This window comes from Kalmanozyma brasiliensis (genome assembly GCF_000497045.1).
Source record: "Kalmanozyma brasiliensis GHG001 unplaced genomic scaffold PSEUBRA_SCAF7, whole genome shotgun sequence".
Lineage (NCBI taxonomy): Eukaryota > Fungi > Basidiomycota > Ustilaginomycetes > Ustilaginales > Kalmanozyma > Kalmanozyma brasiliensis.
Window position 1 is genome coordinate 137,698 of NW_015961990.1, and position 13,410 is coordinate 151,107.

Sequence of the window (13,410 nt, forward strand, 5' to 3'; positions counted from 1 at the left end):
ACGTCTCCCGCCGACCAACAAGAACCGCTGCCGGCTGGCTGCCGGCTCTTGATCAGGCAGCCACTATGAGGGTCATTCGAGCATACGACGGCCGCTCGATCGTCGTCAATCAGCCCCTCTCGCAGTTCGCCTCGCTCGATGACCTCCTCGATTGCCTCTCGCTCGCAACCGAGATCCCCTCCGATGCTATCATCTGCATGACCTCGGACGGGAGCCAGCTCAAACAGGAGCTGCTCGATCGCATCGTTCAGCAAACCGCCACATCTCCTTCTCTCTCTGCATCCACTTCTGTTGTCAAAACAGACCCTTCCACATCGGCACATCAAGGCCCACATGATGACGCGCAACACGATTCCAACACTCAAGAGTTCTTCGTCTACAACCGCGAATTCCTCTACACCGATCCGACAGAGCTGGCTACAGAGTTGGCGGAGCACACTACACTGGAATCAGTACCGACAATACCAGACGCCGAGCTCTCGTTCCCACCCACGCCAAAGTCACTCGAAGCTCTCGTAAGTTGGGCAGGGGAGGTTGCACGAACTGTCACTAAGCACGAGCAGTCCTGCCGTGAGCTGCTTGAGCGCATCACGCTCATCGCGCGCAGTCTGCAAGTCGCGCTGGCAAATCTTCGAGATCATGCCAACAACATCGAGAAGGGAGCTCAGGCTCTCATCGATGATGTGGCGCAGAAGGAGCTGACGAGGATGCAGAGTTTGCTGCAAGGCTACGAGCGAGATCTTCGCATTCTCGGCATGGTCTCGATCCATCCTCGATTGCAATCTACGAGTGCTCAAATGGCCAACGCTGCAGCTGCTTCGACCTCCTCTGCGCAAAGCGGGACCAGCAACGGACAGTCGGCAGCGAGCAAACCCAGACATCGCACGCTCGGCGACTACATCAGCAAGACCAAGATGAGCGCGGTCGCCGACGCCTGCAATCGAGTCTACTCCGAGCTTCGAGAGCGGATCGAGCGGATCGAGGCGGACCTCTCGCTCGTGCGCAACGACACCCAGGGTTTGTCTGACGAGGTCGAGTCGACGACCCCAGAAGTAGCTGACGAGACCTATCAGCGTGTTGTGGAAGCAGAATCACGTACTCGGCAGCTTCATGCTTTCATCCACTCGACTTGCTCACCGGACTCTCAAGGCTGGCCTGTCGCTGACAAAATCAATCAGGATACCTTTGACGAGATTGTTGGTAGCTCCGAAGAGCTATTGTTGCTGGACGAGGTGGTGCGCGAAGGAGTGCAACGCTTGACGCAAGATCGCAACGACATCTTGGAGCGCAGTCTTCACCTGCTCATCGACATCTCGGGGATCCAGTCCGAGTTCACCGAAACTGGCTCTCTACTAGCTGCGGTCGATGCGGATCTGCACTCGAACAAGCTCGATGGCTTCAAGCACCTGCACCGCCTCAAGAACATGCTCTGGGCCTATGGTGCAACGGTTGTCGAGGTAGTGAGGCGGCGCGAGTTTGCCAAACACTTTCTCGGCAAGTCGCAGTCGCTCGCAGAACTCATGGCGAAGGTTTCTGCGTCAGAATGGAAGCGCAGGCAATTCTATCGCAGCGACGTATCTTCACTGCTACCGTGGGAGGTCAAGGGCATGGATGACAAGCCGCCGAGCCTCGAGATCACGACACCGCGAGTCAGCAGCGAGGGGATGGCAGACCTGGGTGTCACCGACTTGCAGTCTCTCTATGAGCTTCTCGATCAGGTGGACCTTCGGCTGCGCGAGGACACCGACGGCATGACAGGCGATCCCAGTCCAATCCCAGAGGTCAAAGCTGCACTGCAAGCCCTCGCTGCAGCGTTACAGGATCTCGATGAAGAGTTCATCACTCTCGTCAATCGCCAGCTCCTCAATCGGGAAGACGAGGAAGGATCGGAGGAGGAGGACGTAAACGAGAGCGGTTCTGATACTTCGATACGAGCGCGAAAGAGGTTCCGACGTCGTCAACGTCTTACGGCGTCCATCGCTGCTGCCAACGATCAAGAGCTCTCGCAGCTTCGGAGCGAGCTTGCTGCAGCCAAGTTCGCCAAGGACGAAGCAGCGAGGACGATCAAAGCTGAACACGAATCTCGACTTGTAGGTTTCAAATCCGAGATCGAGACTCTCAAGCGGCAGGTCGAGACCGGCAAAGCGGACGTGGCCAAGCTCGAAGCAGAGAAGCGTCAAGCTCAGAGTCGCATCGACACCATGGGCGCCGATCTCGAGCTCGAACGAGAGCGTCGTCTGAACATGGTCGACGAGGTCAGCCAGCTGCGCCGAGATCTGGAGCAGAGCCATCAAACGGAAGCCGAAGCGAAGCAGGAAGCGATGGAGGAGGCGGACCGCGTTGCCGAGCTCGAGGCACAGGCTCACGAGCTGCATGTCGAGCTTGAAGAGGCCAAGAGCGCGCGTATTGACGCAAGCAACCGTATCGAGGCGTTGCTGAGCGAAGGCTCCAGTGCAGAGGGTGAGCTTCGCACTGCGCAGGCTCGTATCGACGAGCTCACTGAGCAGCTGTCGAACGCTCACGCAGACGCAGCCAAGGCACGCGAAGCAGCAGCCGAGGTCGAGGCCACCAAGGAACGACAGATTCGATCGCATCGCGCCGAGGCTGATGGGGATCGCGCCATTTTGGAAGAGAAAGTCCGATCGCTCAAGGCAGACTTGGACGCCAAGGAGAAGCTGCTCGAGAAGCAGGCTGCCATTGCCACGCGAGCTGAGCAGAGCCGCATGCCTGATCGCGAAGCCATCGAGCTGTTGCGTGGCCAGCTGCGGGCTGCCGACATTGCGCATGAGGAAATCGTCAAGGAGATGGATCATGCCAAGGAGCTTGCTGACGAGGCAGAAGCCGCACGAAGGGAGGTTGAAGCCAGTCGACAGCTGCTGCTCGAGCGCACGCGTGGGCTTCTTGCCAAGACAAGCACACTTCGTAAGACGGTCCGCGCCATGCCGACGCATTCATCGTCACGTCAGGCTTCGTCCTCCAGCACGGCACCTGTTGCCGACAAGTCGATGGCTGCGATGTCTGCTTCCTCTGGGGCAACCATCGTGGCGCAACGAGCCATCGCTGCATCGGCAGGCAGTCTGTCGGCCTCCGAGCTCTCTGAATCCCAGCGTCAGGTGGCCTTGGAAGCATTCGACGCCGAGGCAGAAAGCGCAACGGTCGAGACGACCCTCGAAGCGCTGCGTGCCTTTGACGCCTCCGAGATGTATGACGAGGTCAAGGGCAAGCTCGACAATCTCAACATCATCGTGCGCAAGTGGCAGAAAGCGTGGAAATCGGCCAACGAGAAGGTCAAGAAAGCCGAGCATGCTGCGCGGGACAAGATCGCCTTCAAGAACTTCCAGGCTGGCGACTTGGCGCTGTTCTTGCCGACACGCAGCTCGAATCTGGCAAACAAGCCGTGGGCTGCGTTCAACATCAGCTTCCCTCACTTTTTCCTCAACGCCAAAGGACCTCTGGCCGAGCAGCTGCGCACGAAGGAATGGATCGTGGCACGCATTACGAGCATCACCGACAAGGTGGTGCCTGTCGCCGGCGAGGCGAAGGCAGAGGAGGAAGAAGACGCGAATCCGTTCCGACTACAAGAAGGCGTTCGATTCTTCTTGCTTGACGTGGAGACGTACAGCGGCCACAGCTCGGCACCTCCTCTGAGAAGTCGGAAGAGTTCGTCGGCTGCCATCGGCGGGACGAACGGTTCGGAAGATGCCACGAATGGTCGATCGGCAGGCAGGACTCAATCACCTAGTCATCCGAGGAGCCGAAGCGAAGGCGCGGTGACCAGCCTCAGGAGTCTGGCCGAAGAAGGTCGAGATGCAAGCGCAGCCAAGCCGGAGCTTGCCGCAGAGGCGGAAGCAATTGAAGCTTCGAAGCCGAAGGAGGACCCACAAGAGGACGATCCAGCTGGACAGACGAGTGGAATCTCTTTGCAGTCTGACAAAGCAGATGGGCCCGAGCAATCGACACCGCCGATGCAGACGCCGAGCACTTCGCCACGCATCGGGTCAGGAGCCGAGCTGTCCGCGCCTGCTTCAACCAAGAACCCAGAATTGCCGGGACAATTCGATATCAAATCCGAGCAATCCGATCTGGGTGTAGAGCCGCACTCGTCCACGTCGGCATCTGGCTTGACACGTGCTCTGCGCAGTGCTTCGCCGGCTTCGTCTCTTCGCGCAGACAGCGCCTTCAGTACCGTCGGCGGCGGCGTCATCGGAAGGTGGAGAGCAAGCTCGGGCGCATCCGCTAATGCTGCACCCTGGCCTTCCCGCAGCATTACTGGCATTGTGGAAGAAGCAGACTCGCGCAAGGGCGACGTCAACGACGGCGACGCCTCCAGCACGACAGGTTCCACGAGCCATCGGTCTACATTGATCGAGCATGCCACCATGCCACCGGCCTTTGGTCGTACGCCAAACAAGTGGCGCTTCGACGCTGCAGGAAGATCGCAGAACGGCTCTCCGTCGAGTCGTATTGGCGCTCGACGACACGGTGCTATCGAGAGTCCCGACGCTCCGTCCTTTGAGGGTCGCACAGTGACGTCTGCTCCTGCATCTCAGAGTCGGTCCGAAGGCATCGCCATCCGTGCAGTGCGAGCGCCGCAATCGGATCTGGTGGACACTGCTGTCTCGAATCCGTTCTCGCAGTCACCTGGACCTGCGTCGCTACCGGTCGATAGGGAAGGCATGGGCACGCTTGGACGCGGTCAGCCGCGACGCAAGTCGAGTCTGCACATCAGCACGTCTGCTGGCGAATCTGGCAGTGGCAAGCAGAAGGACGACAGCAATGTTGGCAAGGGTGAAGCCCCCAAGATCCAGCGATGGCCAAGTGATGCCGTGTCCAAGGCCTCGCAGCGCACTGCGTCCTCAGCATCGACCGCTTCGGCATCAGACCAAGCGGTGGGCATCCGCATCAACGGGCGGAGCATCGTCTTTGACACCGGTGGATCAACGAGCATCCATCGCAGACAAGCATCCTCTTCGTCGTCGGTCGCTCTCACCGGCGTCACTACCGCACATGCCATTCCCGGAGCGTTCCCCTCGTCCTTCTCTTCATCCGGCTCACTTGCCGGGCCGCCTTCGCCGCTGATCGGTCAAGTGGAAGACGCGGATCCGTCCACTTCGGCTGCGGCAAAACGTCAATCCTGGCGCTCACCCAGCTTCAGCAACTCAGCGCGCCCTGCACTCGCCTCGACCCAAAAGTCCTCGTTCCTCAGCCAGACGCTGGGCCGCTTCACAGGGGCAGCAGCGCAAGCGGTCCAAGCGCCGCCATTTGCGCCCATCCCGGGCGATGCCACGGCGAGGCGGGGGTCGCAGTCCAGGCCGTCGCTGTTTCAGGCTATTGCACCGATAGAGGCGGAAGCAGGGCAGGGCACGCCAGAGTCGACGTCCAGTGCAGAGGGCTTGTTGAAGCGATTGGGTGGGCAGGGTCGTTGATGAAGGAGGGGCGGAGGTGGTGTCAATGTGAATGTCAGCTTGCTCGTCTCTTTCTTGGATGAATGTGTTGAGCTTGTTCGGCCGCCAGCGAATCTTCTGATGTCACGAGTGCTCACAGATCGCTCACTTAGAGCTGAGATGGGACGCTGAGCCAAAAGGGAGACGGACAGACAATCGGCATGGCTAAAAGCGTAATCGCGAATGTGGGAAACTAGTGTACAGAGGCCGGAACGAGACGTGAGAGACGGATATGCAAAGCGGGGGCGGTGCCTGTCGTTTGTGAGCTGGCAGACAAGCTTAGAAGTGCGGGAGAAGACGATGTACTTAGACAGCCATGGCGACCTGGTCGCTGAGGGTCTGGACCTGCTTGTGGAGACTCGCGTAGTCTTCTGCGTACTCCTCCTTTGCCTTGCTCGCGTCCTTTCCCTTGGCAGCGGCCTTCTTGCCACCGCCGGGGACGATCATGACGACGCTGGTTGGTCTCTTTGTCGCGCTGGCGGCGCCGAGCGCCTCCTTGCTCTCGACAAAAATGTAGGGGTTGCTGGTGTCCTCGCAGAGCACGGGGATGTGACTCAAGATATCAATCGGCGAAATATCCCCCGCCAACACCACCAGTCCCTTCTCGCCCTTGCGCAGGGCCTTGACCACCTCCTTGACGCCGCGCTTGACGTGACCGCGCGATTTCGACGCTTTCTTGGTCAGCTTGAAGAGCTTCTTGCTCATCTTGGCCTGCGCGAGCGGTTGTGCGATCGGCGAGATCTCAAGTGTGGAGGGAGTCGCTTCTTCGTCGTCCGAACCGTCATCGTCGATGGCGGCGGACTCGAGCTTGGCCTTCTTCTCCTTCTTTTCCTTCTTCTCCTTTTTGGAGGGGGAAGCCTCGACGTCGGTGACGGCGTCTACGTCCATAGCGGCGACGTCCGACTTGCGCTTCGACTTCTTGTCCTTCTTGGATTCGTCCTTTGCCATCGTTGCGATTCGTGTGGGGTGTGCGAAGGGAGGGTGATATGTGAGAGGGATGTGGTGTGAGCGATGGTGTGGAGAGTGGAGAGCGGTCTGGAAATGAAAAATTGCAGGAAGAACCGGAAAAAGTGCACATTCGAGCTCAAAATTTGGAGAGGCAACAGGTCGCAGCTTCGACCAAACCTCTCTGAGAAGGCTGAATAAAAATGGCGCCCAAGAGAAGGGGCGATGTAACAAATTCGAATTTTGCAGGGTCGATCACGAGACCTCGAGCGTCTATATCGTGCGAAGTGAGATTTCTCCAGCTGGCCAACCGCAGTTTTTTCTCAGGAAGAAAGCCAAAAGGCACTGCGAAAAATTTGGCTCAGCCTCGAGTCTTCTTGCTCGACGCACCGACTGCTGCGACTTCCACCACCATCATCCTCACCATGGTCACAAGTCTGCCCGCTGGTCGGCGCGACTTGTAAGTGCGTTGACCCTCTGGCTTCTCATAACGTAAGTGTCCGTTCGTCACAGCAGCGACTGCCGAACGATGGCCTTTCTCAAAGGATTACACACAACCACACGCATGATGTTCGTGATTGCGTATCCAATCAGAAATTTTATACACGAATCAGATGATCAGAAGCCATCGATGGAAGCAGCAGCATACAGCACCAGTATGGAGCATCTGACTGACTCGTCTCTTGTGCGCCTCCTTTGCTTGCTACGATCAGAATATCGCTACCGAGCCATATACCCTTTCCACTCAGCATTCGTTCTCGACAGGTTCGTAGTTCATTCCACCACAGGCAAAATCAACCTTCGAGCAGCACAGCATCGCATTCAACGGCTCACAGCATCCCATCGACGCACAAAAGGATGCAACAGCATTTTACAAACTAGAGTCTCGCGGTCTTGGTTCGCGTTAACTTTGCAAAGCTTACTGATTCTACGTCGCTTGCTGTAGGCCGTTCGGATGCGATGCCACGTGCTGCTTCTTGGTCGATGCCGCAGGGAAGGACGAGTCTTTGCTGACCATTCGTCGTCATTGCTCTTCGTATTGCTCAGACGCGATAAGGACATAACACGATGCAATGCGTGCGTCAAGCTGTCCAGCTGCCACGCCTTAGCCGGACACTAGCGTTGGCGCCGTCATGGACCTCAGCTGATCGGAGTCCGGCGTTGTCGCTCCGCAAGTCGTCGACACAGGCTTCGTCCTCGACGACTCCTCGCATTCTGGTAAGCTTCACAGTCTTTCCATCTTCCCTACTTCCCTCTCCCTTTCCACCTTGCATTTCAATTTGACCCTTGGGACGATCATCGTCATCAAGGTCACTTTCTTTGGCGCCGGTGCACGTGGCGCGGTTGAGCTTCGGCTCGACCTGCGTCCCTAGCACAGTATCGTCTGATTGGGAGCGACATCCTCGACATAGGAGGAGGCCACGAGCCTGCCCTCACGGGCGGGCGAGTGGACGTGTAAAAAACGCGATCACCCTGGCGGCGGCTTTGCCTAGATCAATGTGCCCTTGTCACCTCTTCGCCTGTGTTGCGCTTTCCCTTTTCCGCGCTGTTCGACCTCTTGGGGGTAAACGGCGGCCTTGGAGGGGGTCTGCGCCGGGATGAATGTACTTGGGCTGGCACCCTAATTTCATAGCACTTGGAGTGAGGTACTATGTACCAATGCTCGTTTGAGGCTACAACCTAGGGTCCTGGCTACATTTTGGTATCCATTCGCACTCTCTTCTCTCTCGGGTGGATGAAAGCGAGTCGTGGTCACTGACACTCATCTTCCTTCGATGATGTCGATCCCGCAGGTCAAGCCTTTGCCGCACGCGAGTCTGGAAAAGGGTCTGAGCCAGTTCTTCATTCCCAGCAGGAGCGAACCCTCGTTCCACTGCTCTGACTTTACGATGATTCTCAAGCCCTTTCCGCGGCATCTGGTCGACGGGAATGGGTGCTTAGACGAGACTCGGTTGCTGCCACATTGGCTGCCGATGCCTCCGCACCTTTCGACTCATCAAGGGCGTCACTTTCGACTGACATTCGGTTCTCCGCCTGTAGCATCGTCTGATGCGTCGAGTCCGGGAGATCACGATGGCGAGGCTCGATGGGAGCCCCTCGAAGTTTCTCTGCCCATGTTATCGAAGGCAGATGATGCAAGGCCGGTCCTTCGCGTGTTTGTCATGTCGACCAAGAAACGCATCCACAAGCGCGCGGTGATTCGACACCGTGTCAGAACCAAGCTGGTCGCTGCCCTTCGCACGGCCATCTTTCGCCTGCAAGAAGCGAACCTGGACGTCGAAAGACTGCTCGATCTGCGCAAGAACGTGATCATGCTCGTCGCTCAGCCGACAGTCTACCTCAAGGACGTGGACACACTGGTGCAAGAGGTCGACAAGGCTCTTCGGCGAATCACCCAGCAAACTTCTTCTCGGTCTGGCAATTCAACCTCAACGAACAAGTTCCCTGCCGCTGGAAACAGTCGCACACATCGACGTCCGAACAAACCACCCGCATAGCAACCAACAGTAAGTTTTGTTCTCAAGCACCTCTTCGACCAAGCGCGAGCCAGCGAGGATTATCAATTGTATCACCCTTCGGGGGATGCTGGAAATTACCGTCCGATATTGCTCCATGAAGGACACTTACTAGGCTGTTTTAATGAGCTTTGCTCGCGCTTTCGAGGAGATGCTTTGCGTACACAAGCCTTGCAGCTGTACTGACATCTTGGGTTGCTGTTCCGATAGATATATCCCCTCTTCACCATCTACAATTTGATCCACACGGCGGCAAAAGACAAGGTACGTTCGATCCAAAGGAGGCGAGTCGCATCTCCCGCAACTACAATGATGAATTTCAATCAATCACGACGGTCTTCGTACACACACATGGCGAATCCGCCCTGCCACTAAACCCATTTTTCAGGGCACCCATACTGAACCTTCTTGCGGGAACATGCGACTCGTCCCTCCGTGAGGGAGAAAGAGGATGGCGATGCTGACAAGGTTTTGTTTGCTGTTGCTGTGTTAGTTGCGCCAGTGTATACCCTCTCAATGATACCCCTTGACGACTTGGAGACCATGAATGATGTCGAGTGAAGAGATGTGATGCGTGACTGTGAGTGATACTGTTCGATGAAGAGGGGAGTTGAAGGAGTGGTGACGGTGGTCAGACACGGTCGAGCAAGGTGATACCGAACGGAGAAGAAGTCCCGAGACGTTCCAAAGACATCGATATTCAGGGCAAAGCCGCCGCTCGCATCAAGTCGAAGCGGTCTCACATAACTTATGTCCCTGCTGCCCCCTACGGAACGTCACACACCTCAGGCTGCACGCAGATGGCCGTTGCAGGTTACGAAACAGATTGCAGACTAGCATTGCGAGAACCTACAGCTTGACCGCACCGGCGTCCAACAAGCCGGTCGTTTGAACTCGACTTGGCCGCCGAGGGTGACACATCTGCCAGAGTCTTCACACAGACACTCTTGTCGGCAAAAACACAAAACGTACATTCCACAACGCATCGCAGCTCTTACAACTTGACCGCACCCTGCGTCTCCTTGGGTACGCCAATGATCAAAGGCATCGTCACCGCGTTCAATCTCCTGAACGGCCACCCCAAACTACTGCCCATCGGCTTGTGATTCCATCGATCCTCAAACCTCGTCACCTTTCCATCCTCTCCTCGCTCCACCACCACCGTACTCACCATCTCCTTGACCATCCCCAGTCCCTTGACTTTATACTTTTGCTTCTGGACCCATTCGATCCTCCTTTCTTCCTCTTTGATGAGCTTCCACGCGAGCGTCTCCGACTGCGTGAAGGCAGCAGGCATGCCGTACCACTGCGCCAAATACTGTTTGGCTCCTTCGGCATGACAGATTGGATCGGCGAACACCGCAGTGGGTGACCAGCGGGTGAAGATATCCGGCGAAGGGCGGGCACCGAACAGATCCAGGGCGTCGCGGATGAGCTGTGCGGTCGACGAGGAGGGTTCGATGCGCGGGGTGGATTCGAACCCCGGAAAGGCGACCGTTTGAGATGGGAGGGATGGGGTGGACATGGTGGTGTAGGAGGCGGCGGGATGACCGAGTCGGAAGGTACGCTGCGAGGCGTGGATCGGCGGGGAGGAGGCCGAAACGAGGGGCGAGGAGGAGAGGATGAGGGCCGAGCTGGTTGCGTAGAGCGTGGAGAGGCCGACGGTGGGAGGGAAAGCGGCGGTAGTCGATGAGGCGGTAAGGCTGAGTGCGGCGAGTAAGGGGATGGGCGACAGTCTCATTGCTTTGTGTGCGAGGTGCGATGAGGATGGTGGTGGGAGGACAGGAAAGTTGTTCGCGAGGGTCGATAGATAAGGGTTCTCGCAAGGGCCGTCTCAGTCAGCTTGGCCCCCAAGACGATCTCCCCTGTGACAGCATGGCTGGAGTAGGATGAATATGCCTCCACCCAACGTCACTTTTCGTCACGTCAGCTGTCTCATTCCGCGGAGGCGCGCGTTTTAGCCAATGTTACACCGTGATTGTCAATGGGTCCGGTGAAATTTCTGGCAGTCTCGTGCGGTTGGAAGGAAAACCCTGCGAGCTCGACCGACGCACTCTTTTTTTGCTGCGACTTTTTGGACTCGACCCTTCACCCCTCCAATATCGACCACCTCCTCACCCATCACGACGAGCAACCATGGCGACATCAGCAACTCGAACAGCGTGTCGGTCGCTATTGCGAACCCAACGACGCAGTCTCAGTCACTCGGCTCGCGCCTCCTCCTCCTCATCATCATCGAATCCGACCTGGCAACCGCTGCTCCAACCAGGCGTCTTGCCTGCCTACGACGAGGCGCTCGCCTACCTCTCCAGCCACGCTTCGGATCTTCGCACCCGCATCACCTCTCTTGACACCGACACTTCGCTCTCCACCTCAGACCGCGCTGCTCTCAAAGACTCACTCGAGATCGCCGCCCGCATCAACGACCCGTCCACCCTCGCCGCGTTCCAATCCTCCTCGCCCACGCACTACGATGCATCCAACCCAGCGTTCCGTCACCTTCGCGAGCGTGTGTGGCGCCGCGACTCCGGCGTGCTGACCAAAGTCATGGAGAGGTGTACACTCATGCATGTGCTGCCCGATGTGCTGGCGGGCTTGACGCCGACGGTGGATGTGCAGGTTGCCTTTGGCACGGGTAGCGGGTTCACGGACCACGAAGCTAAAGGAGGAGATGTGCTGGTCGGAGCTTTCGTCGAACCTAGCGCCACCGTCCAGGCGCCCAGGGTAGAAGTGAATGTCTTTCACGAGGAGTCCAAGAGGTATACCCTGGCGATCCTCGATCCCGATCAACCAGATGAGGACGTAGGTGGATTCAAGACGACTCTGCTGGCCCTGAAAGAGGATGTACAGTTGAGTGCGACGAGCGATCCCACGGTTGATCTGACCAAGGACATGGAGGTGAACTGGATCCCGCCTCACCCACAACAAGGCACACCCTACCACCGATACACCACGGTTCTGTTCGAACAACCCACCCCCGCGTCGAAGGGAGAGGTGGATAGGGAGAATTTCAACCTCCGCACCTTTGCGCAGGAACGAGGGTTGACGCCGGCAGGCATCCATTTCTGGCGCGCAAAGTGGTCGCAGGAGTCCGCAGACACGATCAGCGGGATTTATCGGGATGTGTTGAAGAGGCAGGAGCCCAAATATGCAAAGCCGCCGAGCGAGGATAAGGTGCGCAAGCTGGTCGGCGATGGGGGATCCAAGTGGTATTCCTGAAGGGATCGCTTGCAATGAAGATGTTTCATGTATGTTCGGTCGCGATTGTGTGAATTGGCTCGAAGCCTGTGTTGCATTCGAGGCTGTGATGCGAGGCATGTTGTTAAAGGTGGTGGTGCTGAGAGGTGACGACCTCAAGACCAGCTCGACGCATCTCAATCTTGACCACCAAGACACTCGCACAACGGACGAATGTGATGACGTTTTCTGATTGCAACGACCACGCATCCCTCGGACCTACGTCCACAAACCGTACTTCTTGCTCGGCCACGTCTGCCAGAGTCGGATGGTGCCGTCTTCGCTTCCACTGGCAGCCAACTCTCCATCGGGACTGTAGCTCACCGCGTGTGCGGGTCCGTGGTGGCCCTTGTGGAGTTCGCGCTCTGTGCCCGATTCGTAGTCGAAGATCCTTACCCAGCCGTCCCCACTTGATCCTGCGACGAATCTGTCCGCCAAGGTTGGGTGGAGGCTCGCTGAGCTGACGGGAACGCTGAGGGTATGTTTCTTCCTCACCTGCCTCGTTGCTGCGTCGATAAAGTAGACCTCTTTGCCACTGGTCACCGTCAGCAGCTCCCCAGTAGGTCCGGTGGATCGCTCCATACTCGTGATCGGTTCGGTGAACACCATCTCGTGGGTCTTCGTCAACGTCCTCGTATCCCACCACCTCACCACCTTGTCCTCCCCCGCACTCACCACGCCCTCCCGTTCGTTCCTGTGCCAGACGCAGCTCTTGACCGTCCCTGCGTGCGCGAGTCCTTCCTTATCCACCAAATACTCCACCCCGTCCGGTCGGGCCAAATCGAACAGCCGCACCTTCTTCTCGTGTCCGCCCGTCACCACTTTCCCCCCCGGCCCATCGATCGCCACCGTCCGGACGATGTGGTTGTGCGGAAACGTGTGCAGGCATTCACCCGTGAAGGTATCCCACACTTTGGCGGAGAAATCTGCAGATCCGGTAATGGCGATACTCGCATCGGAGCCGGAGAGCTTACCGCACCATACGGCACCTTTGTGACCCAAAAAGGTGCCCACCCAGTCTCCGAGCCAGTCCCGAAGCATAGGGTTGCCATCTTTGCATGAGGAGAGGAGCGAGTACGTGCCGTCGTCTTGCAGGTCCGAGAACTCGAGGTGCACGACGGGTCGGGTGTGACCGGAACATGTCAGCGGGACCGACTTTTGGATTGGAGTTGAGGACATGGTTGGTAGAGGACGCGGGGACAGTCGTGCTGCGAGGATGAGGTTGCGTGAGCTTGTGTCGCTTTTGGTCGCTGACCTGCGCGGGGTGT

The 13,410-nt window shown here is 57.7% G+C and overlaps 6 protein-coding genes across 6 annotated transcripts; 3 read left to right on the top strand and 3 right to left on the bottom strand.

Annotated features, from left to right (window-relative positions):
* Positions 1-65: 65 nt before the first annotated feature.
* Positions 66-5,426, top strand: PSEUBRA_005719 (Autophagy-related protein 11; the record flags this gene model as incomplete). Its single annotated transcript, XM_016439116.1, has 1 exon — positions 66-5,426. One exon carries the CDS (start codon positions 66-68, stop codon positions 5,424-5,426), a length of 5,361 nt encoding a protein of 1,786 aa, XP_016289911.1.
* A 324-nt stretch (positions 5,427-5,750) lies between these two features.
* On the bottom strand, positions 5,751-6,392 carry PSEUBRA_005720 (Ribosomal protein L7Ae/L30e/S12e/Gadd45; the record flags this gene model as incomplete). Its single annotated transcript, XM_016439137.1, has 1 exon — positions 5,751-6,392. The coding sequence occupies one exon, from the start codon at positions 6,390-6,392 to the stop codon at positions 5,751-5,753; it is 642 nt and encodes a 213-aa protein (XP_016289912.1).
* A 1,065-nt stretch (positions 6,393-7,457) lies between these two features.
* PSEUBRA_005721 (uncharacterized protein) lies at positions 7,458-9,466 on the top strand (the record flags this gene model as incomplete). Its single annotated transcript, XM_059465658.1, has 5 exons — positions 7,458-7,607; positions 8,183-8,749; positions 8,851-8,896; positions 9,116-9,169; positions 9,399-9,466. The coding sequence occupies 5 exons, from the start codon at positions 7,458-7,460 to the stop codon at positions 9,464-9,466; spliced, it is 885 nt and encodes a 294-aa protein (XP_059321669.1).
* A 433-nt stretch (positions 9,467-9,899) lies between these two features.
* On the bottom strand, positions 9,900-10,646 carry PSEUBRA_005722 (uncharacterized protein; the record flags this gene model as incomplete). Its single annotated transcript, XM_016439139.1, has 1 exon — positions 9,900-10,646. One exon carries the CDS (start codon positions 10,644-10,646, stop codon positions 9,900-9,902), a length of 747 nt encoding a protein of 248 aa, XP_016289913.1.
* A 395-nt stretch (positions 10,647-11,041) lies between these two features.
* PSEUBRA_005723 (Phosphatidylethanolamine-binding protein PEBP) lies at positions 11,042-12,124 on the top strand (the record flags this gene model as incomplete). Its single annotated transcript, XM_016439115.1, has 1 exon — positions 11,042-12,124. The coding sequence occupies one exon, from the start codon at positions 11,042-11,044 to the stop codon at positions 12,122-12,124; it is 1,083 nt and encodes a 360-aa protein (XP_016289914.1).
* Positions 12,125-12,361: 237 nt separating this feature from the next.
* Positions 12,362-13,321, bottom strand: PSEUBRA_005724 (WD40 repeat; the record flags this gene model as incomplete). Its single annotated transcript, XM_016439144.1, has 1 exon — positions 12,362-13,321. One exon carries the CDS (start codon positions 13,319-13,321, stop codon positions 12,362-12,364), a length of 960 nt encoding a protein of 319 aa, XP_016289915.1.
* Between the last annotated feature and the right edge of the window lie 89 nt (positions 13,322-13,410).